Source organism: Exophiala oligosperma (assembly GCF_000835515.1).
Source record: "Exophiala oligosperma strain CBS 72588 unplaced genomic scaffold supercont1.2, whole genome shotgun sequence".
Lineage (NCBI taxonomy): Eukaryota > Fungi > Ascomycota > Eurotiomycetes > Chaetothyriales > Herpotrichiellaceae > Exophiala > Exophiala oligosperma.
In genome coordinates this window covers 3,328,809-3,343,681 of record NW_015622819.1, presented here as the reverse complement: position 1 = coordinate 3,343,681, position 14,873 = coordinate 3,328,809, and the positions used below count along the sequence as shown (strand labels likewise).

Here is a 14,873-nt window from a genome sequence, read left to right as displayed (position 1 = left end):
GAGTCGTCTTCCTCGTACCTACATAATCCCAAGCGATCGCAGGTCGCCGAATCTCTTATCACAGCCAATCATCTCTACAAGGGACTAAGCTACTTCCGGAATGTGGCATGTCGATGGATACAACGGATACCACCATACAATCAAGTTCCGCCAACGATATGACGAGATGTGCAGATCTTAGAGAGCTTGACCTGTCGTCCGGCGAGAGCTCCAGTATGAGCCGTCCCAATGAAGCTATAAAGCACGAGACATTGCTCGCTTGCCAGTGCTTGCTTTACTGGGCGTTGTAGCTTCTGCTCTGATGAATCGGTCGCCGTGTCCAGCGCAACACTAAGACGCCTACCAGCATGAAGCTCTCAACTCTCTCTGCCGTCTTTGCGGCCTGTGGCCTCGTCGGCACCTCTTCCGCCATCAATATCCTTATGGGAAATGATGATGGTTTCGGAAGTGCTCAACTTCGAGAGTTCTGCCGTCTTCTGAAAGCATCGGGACACCAAGTTTTGATTGTTGCGCCAGCAGATGACGAAAGCGGTCAAGGTGGTCGATCATCATTCACGAGTTCGAACAAACTTGAGAGGCCTTCCGAGTACGACCTCATTCCGGCTGGTGCTCCCTCGCTCGGTCGTGATCCGAAGGATCCAGATATTTGGTATTACAATGGCACCCCGGCGGCATGCACATTTGTTGCCCTGGACTTTGTCCTCCCGAATTACTACGGCAATAGAAGCATCGATCTCTATGTTGGCGGACCAAATTACGGCACCAATCTGGGACCATTCCTCTATACCTTGTCTGGGACGATGGGTGGAACATATGGTGCTGTTGGACGAAATCTTCCTGCCATCTCTTACTCCGGAGGCAACAGTGAACAACGTGCCTACACCTGGATCAACGAGACGACTAAGTCTGGCCAACCTGATCCGGCTACTATCCATGCTCAACTGGCTGTCAGTGTCGTGAATGCACTGGTCAACGGTACCGCGCCCGGGAAGCGGCTGATGCCACTCGGTTATGGACTGAAGTAGGTCTTTTCTCACTTCCATTCTTCCACAGCATGCTGACCGCCGACCTTGTAGTGTGAATTTCCCGTTCATCACATCGCTTACGAATGATTCTTGTGTGGCGCCGCCTCTCATCCAGACTCGACTTAATGGTGGTGCCTTCACTGACAAAGCCGTCTACAACGCCACGACAGGCTTGTTTAAGTATGGCAATAAGGTGACGGCTGCGCTCAATCGGTGCATCAACGGCAATTGTGCCTTGCCCGGAGAGACCCCTGTGGTGAATGGAGGCTGCTATGGCTCCGTGTCTGTCTTTAGCATCGACTACGATGCTCCTGTTGGGCATGACCAAGCTGCTCTTCGTGCCGCTATGACTTCAGTCGTGGCTTTTGAGAACCCCGACTCAAAGATGAGAGTCAGAGTTAGAAACGAACTGACTGGTAAGAGCTATGACAAAGAATTTGGTGCTGGCTGGCTGAGCTAACAGTCTCATTAGATGAACAACTGGAAGCTCTATACCCGGTTCGACATGAGTAGTCAATGACCGACATAGGCAAACAGCGATATATGTTCTACCTTGGGGGTTCCCACGGAGTACCTCGACGAGATTCAACACCGCATTCGTCGCTACGCGAGTCATGCGTCACGAAAATAGTAATGCAGAATGTTTTCCTTACAACATGTGAATAACATATAAAAGTACAGAATACAAATTGATATCGAATACCCCATTCAGTAGATGCTGTGTTGGGCTTGATCTCGTCAGCAATTCATGGAACTTGGTCGCCGCTTTCGGGGATACTTGGAAGACTCCGGGGGCAAGTTATCACAGTCATACGGAGTACCTATGAGTAGTACTTTGAAGCTACGGGCCATTGACGGTTATCGCCGGCGTTCATGGGCCTTTTGCCCTTGTTTCTCTACGTGATTAGATGTTCCTGGCGGCGCCAAGTGCCGAACCTCCGATTGCCGGGGGACATTTTTGTATTATCGAGTCGTTCGAGGTCTTTGTAGAGATATGAATCACCTACTCCGTACATCTACTCGGTACAACCCCCGGCGCCCTTCCAATTGACATTCTACAACACTACAAGATAGCCACTGTCTGCGTCTTGACAAATATACTGCGCAGCGCGTCCTCACCCTCACTGGCGTCCCTTGTTCTCCCTCTCCTCCCTCTCTGGTCGTCCCTCCGCAGTTACTGAAATACACACCATGTCACTCCCTCGGCTATTGCGCACGCCCTGCGCACGAAGTCTTACAAAAGCAACATTCACACCATCCTCCACACGGATATCACTCGCGTCCAGACAATTCTCACTGTCCCGCAGGAGGCTAGAAGCTCTGGCACTCGACGATGACCTCCAATCCAAGCTACCGGGAATCGACCCGTCAAGGGTCGAAGTCACAGAAACAATCACCCCCAAATCCCTCGTGGCGAATCAAGATCTCGTCTTTGGGAGGACGTTTACAGGTACGTTGGGGGGAACAACACACACGTGTTAGAAAGGAAAAAGAGTGACCCATGCCGCCAAGATGCAGAAATTTGAAAAAGTACAAGAACTTACTCTATTGTGCCATATAGACCACATGCTATCTATCGAATGGACGGCCGGACAAGGCTGGCTGGCACCGAGAATCACACCTTACCAGAACCTCTCCCTCGACCCGGCGACATGCGTATTCCACTACGCCTTTGAATGCTTCGAGGGGATGAAGGCGTACAAGTGCGCCAAGGACGATTCGCTGCGACTTTTCCGCCCGGACAAGAACATGGCCCGCATGAACAAGTCGGCCGCCCGCATCGCCCTGCCCACCTTCGACGGGGACAAGCTGACGGAGCTGATCGGCCGACTGTGCCGGTTGGACGAGAGGTTCATCTCGTCCGAAAAGGGTTATTCACTGTACATCCGCCCGACGCTGATCGGGACGCAGCGGACGCTGGGGGTCGGCCCACCGGGCTCTGCCCTGCTCTACGTGATCGCGTCGCCCGTGGGCCCCTACTACCCGACCGGGTTCAAGGCCATCTCCCTGGAGGCCACCGACTACGCCGTGCGCGCGTGGCCGGGGGGCGTGGGCGACAAGAAACTCGGCGCCAACTACGCGCCGTGCATCGTGCCGCAACTCAAGGCCGCGAAAAAGGGTCTCCACCAGAACCTGTGGCTGTTTGGGCCCGAAGAGTTCATCACCGAGGTCGGCACCATGAACCTGTTTGTGTGCATCAAGAACAAGGAGACGGGACAAAAGGAACTGTTGACGGCCCCCCTGGACGGGACCATCCTCGAAGGCGTCACGCGGGACTCGGTGCTCGCCCTGGCCCGCGAGCGACTCGAGCCCGAAGGGTGGAAGGTCGTGGAGCGCTACGTCAAGATGCAGGAACTCGCCGACGCCGAGGCCGACGGACGGCTGATCGAGGTGTTCGGCGCCGGCACCGCCGCCATCGTGGCGCCCGTGAGGAAGATCTCCTGGAGGGACCGCATGCTGGATTGCGGCCTGAAGCCGACCGAGGAGGCGGGGGAGATCGCTCTCCGAATGAAGGGTTGGATCGAGGGTATACAGTATGGCGATGAGGATCATCCATGGAGTGTAAAGATTTGATCAAAAAAAAACCCCTTGAACAGAGAACTTTTTCACCTTTTTTTCAACTACTCTTGGTATCCTCGAAAAGAGTGAATTGTCAATATAGATGTGATGGAAAGGGGAGAGAGAAAAAAGAACACCGACACCCGAGTCAGGTAGTAGGGGAGAGATAGAATGAGAAAGCGAATCGCAGCGTCGTTTTTTTTGAGAGCCATCTTTTATCAGTCCAGATTTTCATGTTTGAATACCTAAAGTTCAGAGATATTTGTCTCTGTCCATTCCGTTCTTGCAGTCCGTCATCGTCATAGTGACTCGTTGACAGTGTTCCTTCGTGACCATACAATCCACGTTGGGATTTTCGGATTGCAAAAAAAAAGTCACCTGGCCATAAGAGTGTCCAAAAGGGGTTCCTTGTGAAGGGTTCGTGACTGCAAATAACCACTTACACTGTTCCCCCTCCGTACCTATCTACCGTAGGTAGGGATGAGTGTACTGTATAAAAAAAATGGATCTTCACATGGCGGTGATGCCCAAATGACCTTTGAGATGGCTTCGCAAAACCAAATACATCCAGGACCTGTTGCCGTTTCACCATCCTTCTCTTGCCAACGAATGAAAACCTACAAACACGCCCCTGACAAGGAGTGTGTGATCGTTGTCCAGTGTCACATGCACTTAAGCTGTTGTTCCTCTGCTGTAATATCAGTGTGCATAGCCTATAGCATCAAGGGTATCTAGAGATACTGTAGGGCATGTAGCGTTTTCTCCTAACCAGGATATACCTTAGCAGTGGATCAAACCAATGTACATACTCGTTCCTCATCCTCGTACCCGCACCAAGTACACGTCCGGATCAACCGCGTACACGCCATTGTCCAGATGAAAGCGGAGTCGTATTGTTGTTGAATCCTTTTCGTCAAACCACCATCATCTTGTACTCGTAATGTCGACATGGATGTGTTGTCTTTGGTTGTCGTTGTATGCTTTCCGCGTCTTCGTCTGCGTCGTCGTCTGCGTCGTCGTCTTTTGTGTCTTGGTCGTCCCGAGCCTCCCCCTCCCCTTCCCCCTGTCGATCATCCTACAACAGAAAGCACTAAGCCTTGCAGCGACAAAAAGTAGCGAAAGGATCCTTTGGCGGTCATTTGGAGAATCCTGTCCTGCCTGACACCGTTACTCCATTACTGAGCGGAACAATCCACCGAACTACCAAAGAGAGAAAAAGGAAGGTGTGTTGGGAACATGAAAAGGAATCGGCCTACTCCATAGTACCCGTACCGTATGAGTACATACAGGGGGACAAAGCTAACCTACCTGCTCCATGGGTCTCATGCATTCATTCCTCCATCCAAGCAAGGACCGGGCTGTGTAGATGATGCATGGTGCATGTGCAAGGCCGATTCCTTCGAAAGGAGACGAGACAAACACAACAAAACAACAAAAAAGGATACATAGGGTAGGTCGGACGGAGTACATTCGCTACAGTACATATCCCGTACTCCATAGACGGATATGGCGCATCTTTGAACGGTGTTTCGTCCATCGACCACCTTTTTCTTTGGGATTATGCATGCATGATCCCCATCCATCCTCACCGGGTATTCCTGGCAGAACAGTCAAGGATCAAGGATTGATTCCAGGACCCCAAGGCCACAAAACTTGACTTGCGGCGAAACCAGGATCGTTGAATTCCTTCTTTTATCCTTCCGTGACCGCTTCGGCTCGTCCTGACTTCCGGTTCCTTCGATTAACCTCATACGGAGCAACGGAGTCTCAACGCTAGCCATTCGATAGCCAAATCACTCGATTTGTATGCATGTCATGGCGTGGCGTGGTGTGCCGCATGCCGTGTGCCGTGTCTTTACTTACAAAGTCGGGTGTATTGTTCAAAAAGAACGCGTGTTATTCGCGTCCCGTGCGTACCATGCGTACTTTATCATTCCGATGTCTTTTGTCTCCATTTCACAATCCCAACATCAGATCAGACCCTCTCTACGGGGTAGAGTATCCGGGATATCCTTGATCCATCCAGTCCATTTCCAAAAGCTAGAAAAGCGCGGTCGCGGTCGGGTCTTGGCGGGTATCCGGAAAGAAATTCACCCTTGCTCAGTGACTTTCCGTCGTCCGAGCAATAAGTATGTACGTCAACTCGGCTCGGACGTCGTCGTCGTCTTTGTTCGTTCGTTCGTTCGGAGTACGGAAACAAACACGTCGTACTCTCTCTTTTCCTTCCGTCTCCGTCCCTTTTTTTTAGTTGCCTACGGGGTACCCAGGTGGTAAGTCATTGGAAATCAAAAATATCTGGCTGCTTTTTTCAAAACCAGTGGCCAACCCTCCCCCTGTACGGGTACGCAGTACGAGTACGAGCACGAGCAACGACGGGGGCGTTGGACCTTGGCCTTTGATCCCTCTGCTAGCTTTCACCACCTTGTTTTTTTTTCAGCTAACATCATCAGGCCCCGTCACTCGGCGCTTTCGGCTTTGGATGTTCGTCACACTTTTGCCCCCTCCCAAGCCGCATCCCCAAGGCCCCCGGGACCGCGGGCGAAACTAGGCATAAAAGTGTACTACATGTTGCGAGCGCGCAAAACCAAAACACCCCCTCCCCTCTCCTCCCGTCCAGAAACAACCTTGAACCTTGTGACTTTGAATCAAAGACAGCAAATCTTCGCACGAGTTCAGAGACCGAGAGTCCGAGTTTCTTTCAGAGAAGTCCAAGCTACCTACGGATGACCCCGTACAGTAGTCAAGTTCACTGCTCGCCCTCCCTTACACAACTTCCTCGTACGGTGGGGAACAAACAAACTTCCTAGGCATCATACCGAGTAGCTGGCTAAACGAAAACTCGCATTGTCTGTCTTCGTCGGTGGCACGCCTCAATGATCTTTTCTCGTACAGTTACACTTTTTTAGATTGCATGGCTCGCTTTGCCGTCCCAGCCACATGAAATTGAAATCTCCCACCCAGGGCCTTGCGTATTTACTTGTAGGTAACCAAGGAGGCCTGTCATTCCTGTTCCTGAAATACTTTCCTACTTGAGAGTAGGTGTTTTCAGGCCCTGCTTATTGTTTTTGTCTTTTTTGAAACCAAAAAAACACCACACACGGCTTTAAAACAAACGCCACTGTCCGCATCACTATCCTCTTCTGGCAAAGATAACTTGTACCAAGGGTTATTTATCCTACGGGAAATATTGGGGTGCTGGGACGGTTACGCCACGCTAAGGCAACTTCGTTCATCAACTCGGTACGGTACGGATTCGTGTAACAGGCCTCCCATGATCAAAAGATGTTACGAGGAGATTGTTACGGAGTAGAGTAAAAGAAAATGCATCTTTACAATGATATGCCTTGGACATCTTACCAATTTCGGCTCTATTATGTACATATATATACTCAGTAAAGTTGACCCATCAACGTCACTTAAGAGTTGGCCGAAATAGACGTCAATTCACAGTGCACACGTCAGACGCTTGAAAGAGGGGGGGAGGGGGGTCCAGTACTGCCTCGGCGCTAATATAATAAGTACGGGAGGGAAAGAAGGCTACACAACGAGTACACGGTGTACTTGCAGTACTCAGTAGGTAGGGCCACCCCCGGCCGACCTTCTTTTCGGGGGGGGGGGGGGGTTTAGCTGGTGTGTACTACTTGTATACATACAATAAGGTGAAAAAGTCTCACCATCAAAATTGTTGGTTTGGTACTCCGTAAAAGAGAAGGCAAAAAGGAAAGAAAGAATGAAATGCTGGTGGCCCTACCTGGTCCTCCTCCATTTCAACGAGCAAAATAAATCCCCTTGGCGACATTAGTAGTTATGCGTATTTACCTACCGACCACAGCGTATTCCCGTACGGAGGAACAATTCTCCCGCTCTCTCGTTCTTGCAGAAAGTAATGTACGTTAGGTACTGAAGTGCTGCGGCTGGGCATTCGTATTCAATGTGGTCCAGAATCTCTAGGCTCAAGTTGAGCCTTGGGGTTGGGGCGAACGCGAGCACCTCCTCTCTACTGCCAAAGTTGAATTACAAATGCTTTGGTGGACGAGACGGAGGCAAAAAAAAGGGTAACAAACGAATACGTCGGTGGTCGTATGTGTCGATCGCCCCCTGAATTTCGAAAAAGGACTCCAGTTTTGAACCAATCACTCCCTTTTGGCTACCTTGTTTCGTTGGAAAGAAAAGGAAGGTGGTGGTGGTGTTGCATCTTTTTTTTTCAGCTTCTTCTTGGAACCAGCCTCGTGTTGGGCTTTAGGGCCATTCATCCAAGGACAACGCGCTACTCCGTGACTTCGTAACAAACCAATAATTGAATTCTCGCACGTTTTGCGAAGAAACTTGGCGGCGGCCTTAGTGTTTAGGTCCTACTTGAAGGCTAACAAACCCAAGGTAACTTCGCCTAGGAAACTCGCCAGGTGACAAATTGTGCTTGAGCGAGATGCAGTGAAACCTCACAGACGACAAACTGCTTGATCGAAGCCTGGGCAAAAAACACCCTCTCTGGGCGCCACATCGCCTGACGACGGTTCGCGTTGTTCTACCCGTCGGATGCATGGTCTCTTTCGACAACTTGCGTCGACACTTCATGCTGGCATTGTCATCGAATGCCAACCAAAAAAAAGCCTCGGAGCCGCAGTTGATGAGTTTCGCGCTGATTCGCACTGATTCGCACCGACTTCGAAGCGAAATACTCTCTGTACTCCGTACTCCGTATAGCATTCGTGAGGCCAGCCATTCGAAACTCGTTTTCCCCCACTCTCGCAATAAGTATTGAAGCCAGTCAACTGCAAGGCTGCTGGACGCATCACAATCGCGATCCAGAAGTGTCTCCCTCCCCAAGAATTGATCGAAGGGGCCAAAAATAGCCCGAGACTTGACTCCGTAGAAGCAGACGGAGTTTGTGGGAACGACTGGTCGAGAACCCCTGTCCGCCCAGTATGTTTGGTATTGTAAACCACGCTAAGAGGCGTATCGTATTGTGTGATTACATATGTCGAGAAGGTTGCACTAATCACCATTTCGTCCGAGGCAAACCGCCGGACGCTTTGTGATTTTTTATGCAAGAAGCAATCATCTCTACTCCGTACGGGGAACAAGTATCGAGGCGCCCTGCCGTCGACTTCCGAACCAAGTAATTCACGAAACGAGCTCTAGTTACGCCTCCGATTGACTCGAAACCCTCGACAACGACGCCCTGGGAATATGATGCGAGATGTTATGCATTGGCAAGCTTCCCTTTTACCTTGTTGCCTGATCATGAGGAACGCCGACACACATTTCGTCATAAACCCCTCTCGACAAATTTCTGGGCATTCGGGCTTTTGAGACATTTTACACGCGTCTTTGTTGTGGCCGTTGTTACCTGGATAGCATAGATTCGCACATCTCGGGGTCTCTTAAAACCCCCGTGGCCGAATTGCGTCAACGTGACCCAGACTTCCGGGGCTCGAAGGAAGGCCAGTAGGGCTCGCTGCCCTACTACCTGTTCAGGAATAATGACTTGGGTCACATTTTCGGTTCAGCCCACAGCCACATTATCATAAGGCTCTAAGCAGCGTTGTAAGACTGACACAATAGAGCCACTGGCGTATGTTCCTGTAGAATGAGTCAATGCTTTCGACCTATGGGCGTTCGATAATCAATTCCCTTATCGGTACAGTGGCGCGAAATACTGTGGCCGTTGATGGGGAGGCTGAACATCTCATGTAACTTTGGAGCGTCGTCAACCTTTCTGGAGTTCATGCTTGACATATCGCTGTCGACTGCTTTGCAAAGCCGCTATCTCCAGTTGTCGTTTTGAACCTGCTCGTATACCGGTAATGAAACCTTCCTTGAAAGCCTTTGCGAGGCGGGAAATGATGACCTTACTCAGCCATCTCGTATCCAATACTGGGGATTACCTGGTAAAGAGGGCCATTGGCTGTAGGTTGTGGGTGCAGTTCTGCTTGGTCTTCGACAGATCATCTTGCCACTGTGTGAACAAAGATACGAGGCAGAGTGCTAAAGCGCTTGGATCACTCTGACTTCTGGCCTAACTGGGCATGTTGGGTAAAAATCATCGAAAGAAAGGCTCAGTCTGCATCTCAACAAGCTTCCTCGGTGTATGCGGCCGGCTCGAGGGGGTGTCTGGAGGAACGATTCACCAGTTGGCTCATAACAGGGCCTGTAGGTGATTCCACAGCCCACTTGTCTATCCTCCTCTTTGCCCCCCTTCTGGGGTTTGCTGTGCCTGTGGCAAAGTGTTGGAGCCCATGCCCTCGAGATAGTGGACTACGTGGGCAAGTCCGCGGATGTTCGCTAGTTACTGGCAACGAGGGAGTTGACATGCAAGTTGAATTGCCCTTCTTGGGATCCGAAAAAGCTACAACATGCTGTCAGCTCTATCCATACCCAGAACCAAACCACAAGTCTACCTTCTGATCATGATGCTGATTCTCTTGATCTCGCCCAGCTTCAGGCGGTCCATCTCAGAGCACGGTTTGCCACGGTAGGTGGGCCTGAAATGGTCCCAAGGTATGAAGACGGTGGCGGACGAATTATTGTCTCCAGAATTGACTAGGAAATTTGACTTCGAGAAGTCGTATTCCCACGAGACAGTAGACTGCTCGCGACCATTCTCGGGATTCGGAGGAAGAAGATGGTCTTTCAAGATCAGTGTGTATGTATTGGTGTCAGATTGAAAAGGGTCGATTGAAAGCTCGATGCCTGTGAAGGCGGACAAGTTCCAACGTCGATCTTCTCCAGCACTTCGTTGGGAGGCGAAACCAGCCCCGCCCAGAGCTTTGATATCGAGACGGCCGTGGAAAGACACACTGTTATTGCCAGATGATTCCAGATAAGACTGTAAGCCATAGGATCCTCCTGTCAGCTTCCGCACAAAAGGTCACGTATCGGTGCTGATTTATCCACGCGAGCAAGAATCGAGCACGATGCCAGCTGTGACCTAAGCCTAAGGGGAAAGGATAGGTATCGTGGTTACCTGTGATTCACCACCTCTCACTCTATCATCACTCGAGGTCCAACGCTCCAGCTCCCACCCTCTACTGGCCAGTCAGTCAGGACTCTCTCAGGAAGTCAGGTATGATTCCGTGGTCAAGGTTGCCAATTAGGGAGATTGCGCCACTGGCCATGTATGTAGGAGACTTATTACCAACGCCGAGGCTGAAGCAGGATCGAAAATAACAACGGCTTACATATTCATTCCAAAAAGGACTTGCCGCTGAGCCATGATAATCCTTAGTCCCTACTTGCTTAAGTCTTTGTAATTGTGCTGTTGGTCCAGCGCGTCGTCCCTGCGCCAGCCTTCAGATCTAGACTCTCTTCCTCCCGGTTGAACGTGTGGTGGCGCGTTGCCTTTGAACGTGGGATTGTACTAAATTGTGTCGGCACGCAGGGGATTGCAGTAGGTAGATTAAGAGGGATCTCGACAGGATCGAGCAACGTTTCGGCTTGGTTAGTGGGTTTGGGCCCAGGTTAGGAAGAAGATCACAGCGATTTGACTGGTGATGTTGACACGTTGCGAGGAGCTTTGCTGGGCTTTTTCCCTCCTGATCCCTCATCGGCCCCTCGTCGGTAAAGCTTGCGCCCAAGCCACCGCCAGACTCTTCTTATCACGCTCCTGTTCCTTCCACTATATCGATTGTGCAGGGATAGAGGCTAGACCTCGAGCGCCCAATTTAACAGGGCGGCTGCTGCATGCTTCACTATTCGAGACTGTCGTCTGCCGCCTCGTTTATGCCGCCTCTCAGCCCTGCGAGCTGAAATGCAGCTGCCACATATGGCGGCACGAGATGCAGCTAAGCACAACTCAGCGCCTGCTACAGTTACACCACAGACCGTAAAGGGAATGGTTTTGGAGTGGTGTAGAATGCGTACATTCAATACTCTGAGATGTGACTGGTCTGCTATTCAATTGCCAGTCTCGTGAACCTTTCGCTATGAACTTCGTAACAACATAAAATCAAATCAAGCAACGCTGTCCGCCAATTTTTCAACGCTACCCTGGGTATTACCACCGTAAACTAGCATTGACTGCACGCCATTCCACGGCGCTGCGAGCGCATTTGACCGCTCAATGAAGAGCCCGTTCGGCCATCTAAGTGCTCCCGTCCAGCTCTGGCCCTTAGAGCTTGCCCATCATAACAGTTCGTAGAGGTAGCCATTCATCCATCCCTGTTCCAAGAGACGCATGCGTGGCGGCTTGGGAAGTCTTCTGTGAAATCGAACACAAGGGTGGTGATCGAGAATAAGGCTCTCATATGCAACTGATGTCGAATAAGTGAAAATTGGGGCTTGCCGTCCTTGATATCGGAGTCAACGGAACATCAAAGTAGTTGGGTGAATTATGCGTTGAGTCGATAGAGTAGGGATCTGTGAGCGGCGGTGTCTGCCGAAAGGATGTCAGCATTTGAGCTGCAAAGTGCAAGTCGAAATCTAGGAGGGTGCCAGGTGCTCTTTCTTGCTGAGGCTCAAAAGTGCGGGCTTGAATATGAACGAGAGAAGAAACTGGTGGGATTTACATGAGAAGTGGCCCCCGTAAACGCTTGGTGCGAGGGCATCTCTAGACCCGCTAGAGAAGCATAGTTCATGCTAAAGGGACTTAGAAAATCGTCATCGCCGAAAAGCTGTTCTTGCTTGGCGTAGGATGAGGGCAGCATGGCCGGCAGTGTTGGAGGTAAGGTTGAGGATGACACATCCAGGTTGTACTGGTAATTTGAGTAGTAATTGGATGGAGTGTCGTACATTGGTTGTTGCTGTTGCTGCTCGTACTGGAGATAGGCAGTTGTGGGAGGGTAGGTGGAGAAGGTGAATGCTGGGGGAGAGGTGACAGAGAGATGGCGAGAGGCAGGAGTGTCGAAAAGGGTAGAATGGTCGTCCAATGCCACGATCTCAGGGGACGCTCTCTGGGTCTCGTGTGAAGTGCTTGACCTTGACGTTTGACGAGCCATGGTTTGTGACTGCTTGGAGTCCTTTGGCGGACTCGTCGTCGCGAGTTCTGAATGTGACTGTTCTGGAGAAGCGGATGAAGAGCCGGCACGACGCTCTAGATCTTCAAGTCTTCTCTTGAGCTTCTTTCGATAATTTCGCTAAACAATCTGTTAGAAGATACCCAAGGTCAGCCTGTGAAGGCCACATACCTGGGCGATCCGATTCTGGATCCGTCTTCTCTCCGCGAGGTCGGAAATCTTGGTCCAGTCTTCATTGGGGTTTGCAGATGCACTGAATGCAGAGCTGGTAGCGTGTGTCGAGGCATATCTGGAATGTCCCACCATTGTTTGTGGGTAGGAATAACTTTGACTCCGCTGCATGGTGACGACTTTGTAGTGGAGGGGAATTGAATGGGCCAAATGAAGTAACGACAAGAAAATGACCAGGTCGTGGGTTGATCTGGAGAAGTACAAGAAGAAGGTTCGAATGGAAGAGGGATGAGGGTATCGAAGGGCCTTAATAACAATATGGTTGTTCGCAAGATGTAGTCGAATCACAGATGGACAGATCAATGGGAGGCCGAACGTGAGGTCCCTTGATATATAGGTCCTTGGTAACTGCCTGGAAACACAAATACCGCTTGTCCCAATGGGTTATAGGCAGAACTGTCGTGGCTCGGAGGCATTCAGGAAGCCGGCCGCAAAAGTTCAACCGGGGTGGTCGTGGATGAACCACGAGCGAAGGACCACATGTCCAAACTCAGACCCTCCATCATCTGCCCTGCCCTGCCTGCCCTGCGAGGCGGCGGCGGGAGAGCAGGGATAGTGAGTGGAGACTCGCACTGTGCAGGGGAGCATGTTGACCGCCCCAGGAGCGAGCAGGGGAGCGAGGCGGCGGCCCTGGGACACGGTCACAGCGGGTCTCCAGGTCGAAGGATGACAAGGGTGCTGCGAACGAGGAACCGGGTCAGGACGGAAATAGTGGTGCAGACATGCGTTTTGGGCTCGAATTCACGAAGAACGGAGTGCATTGCAACGTTGTAGGGCGCTGCGCCCCTGCCGCATGCCTAACCCGGTTGGCGATAGTGGCTCGCCGCTTGAAAGAGAAGGGCGGTCTGATAGCTGCCCCAAACAGCGACTCGACCTTTGCCGCAAGTGTCCGTCCGCCTCTCGCTGTGTGTGTGTTTGTGTGTGTATGGAGTAACTGTGCTACGTGGACTGTTCGTGTTGTTGGGCATGTCTGTCTGTCACTCTCGTATTGTACGGAGTACGAGTACGGGAATGGAGACTCGTACGCATACCCTACTTCTCAAAAGGTTGGTACTCTCAACGTGCCCACCAAGAGCTCCATTCTCCTCCTTCTCGCTCCCCCTCTTTGCTTTGCGTGATCATTACATTGCAATCAATAATTATCTGGCTTGACATGCAGTGCTCGCAGTGGCCCTGAGTTAACCGATATCATCGATCATCCCATCATCGTTCGTTCGTTGAGTCGTGACTCTCTCTAGTCATCCTCGAACGTGCCCGTCCGCCTGAAAGTCGTCCAGTCTCCCTCACTCATTCGGTCAGTTCCCGCCCTCTCTTGGGCCAGTCTCTCGTTACTACTTCTCCTTCAGTCTACCCAGCCAGCCTCGCTATCTCCCAAATAGTGTACCCCAATCCGTACTTGTCCAGCTCCTGCTTGTTTGGTACATGAAACGTCCACAATAGGCGCTAAAGAACGAGCTTGGCGATCGCGCAGCCCTCACCAAAAGGTAGAAGACCCAAGAAGACGGACAGCCTAACTCCAGGCTACCTAAACACTCCGACCCTGCTATGCCATAATCAAGACTTTGTCCGCATCGAGTCAATGCGTGGCCCCCAACGTGATATCATAAACTGGCAAAAGGACCGGAATCATTCATTTACTCGGCAGCGCAGTCGGTAAGGTATCGACGACACGGACACTGTAGAGTCCATACCTCTGTACAGGTCGGGAAGGCGTGAAGCTACAGGTAGAATTAGTTGGTGACATTTCTGTCTCCGCCCATTGACAATATGCCGCAAAATGTGCTCCTCCAGTTAACGGATCAAGTCCGCTAAAATCCGCGGCCTCTGGCCCCCGGAATCGCCTTATGACCGTCCGTTCCAGGCACCTCAATTGCTGATTACAGTTCTGATTTACAATCTCGTGCCATCTGCTTAGAAACTCAGACTACCTCCATTGACCTTGGTGCTGTTGGTCCCGAAGTCAATCCCCGAATTCCACCGTTGACTCTAGGAGGGAAGATTATCCCGAAGTATGGCTGAATGGAGGGCTTTCAACCTAACTCATCGTAAAGAAGCGCCCATCCGACACGCACAGTACTCCAAGAGGGAGATCACCACGCCACGC

At 51.2% G+C, this 14,873-nt stretch overlaps 3 protein-coding genes across 5 annotated transcripts; 2 read left to right on the top strand and 1 right to left on the bottom strand.

Moving 5' to 3' along the window:
* Window positions 1-259: 259 nt before the first annotated feature.
* PV06_02581 (5'/3'-nucleotidase SurE) lies at window positions 260-1,705 on the top strand. The gene is made up of 3 exons (XM_016403283.1): window positions 260-1,021; window positions 1,077-1,441; window positions 1,498-1,705. The coding sequence occupies exons 1-3, from the start codon at window positions 348-350 to the stop codon at window positions 1,536-1,538; spliced, it is 1,080 nt and encodes a 359-aa protein (XP_016267180.1). The 5' UTR covers window positions 260-347; the 3' UTR covers window positions 1,539-1,705.
* Window positions 1,706-1,990: 285 nt separating this feature from the next.
* PV06_02580 lies at window positions 1,991-3,840 on the top strand. 2 transcript variants are annotated; one of them, XM_016403281.1, is made up of 2 exons: window positions 1,991-2,475; window positions 2,587-3,840. In XM_016403281.1, the coding sequence occupies exons 1-2, from the start codon at window positions 2,217-2,219 to the stop codon at window positions 3,597-3,599; spliced, it is 1,272 nt and encodes a 423-aa protein (XP_016267178.1). In that variant the 5' UTR covers window positions 1,991-2,216; the 3' UTR covers window positions 3,600-3,840. The 2 variants fall into 2 exon arrangements, with proteins under 2 accessions (XP_016267178.1, XP_016267179.1); XM_016403282.1 differs by having other exon boundaries at window positions 1,991-3,840.
* Window positions 3,841-11,422: 7,582 nt separating this feature from the next.
* PV06_02579 lies at window positions 11,423-13,243 on the bottom strand. Of its 2 annotated transcripts, XM_016403279.1 has the most exons (3): window positions 12,710-13,243; window positions 12,092-12,658; window positions 11,423-11,958 (listed from the first exon to the last, which is right to left on the bottom strand). In XM_016403279.1, the coding sequence occupies exons 1-3, from the start codon at window positions 12,878-12,880 to the stop codon at window positions 11,827-11,829; spliced, it is 870 nt and encodes a 289-aa protein (XP_016267176.1). In that variant the 5' UTR covers window positions 12,881-13,243; the 3' UTR covers window positions 11,423-11,826. The 2 variants fall into 2 exon arrangements, with proteins under 2 accessions (XP_016267176.1, XP_016267177.1); XM_016403280.1 differs by having other exon boundaries at window positions 11,423-12,658.
* Window positions 13,244-14,873: the final 1,630 nt, after the last annotated feature.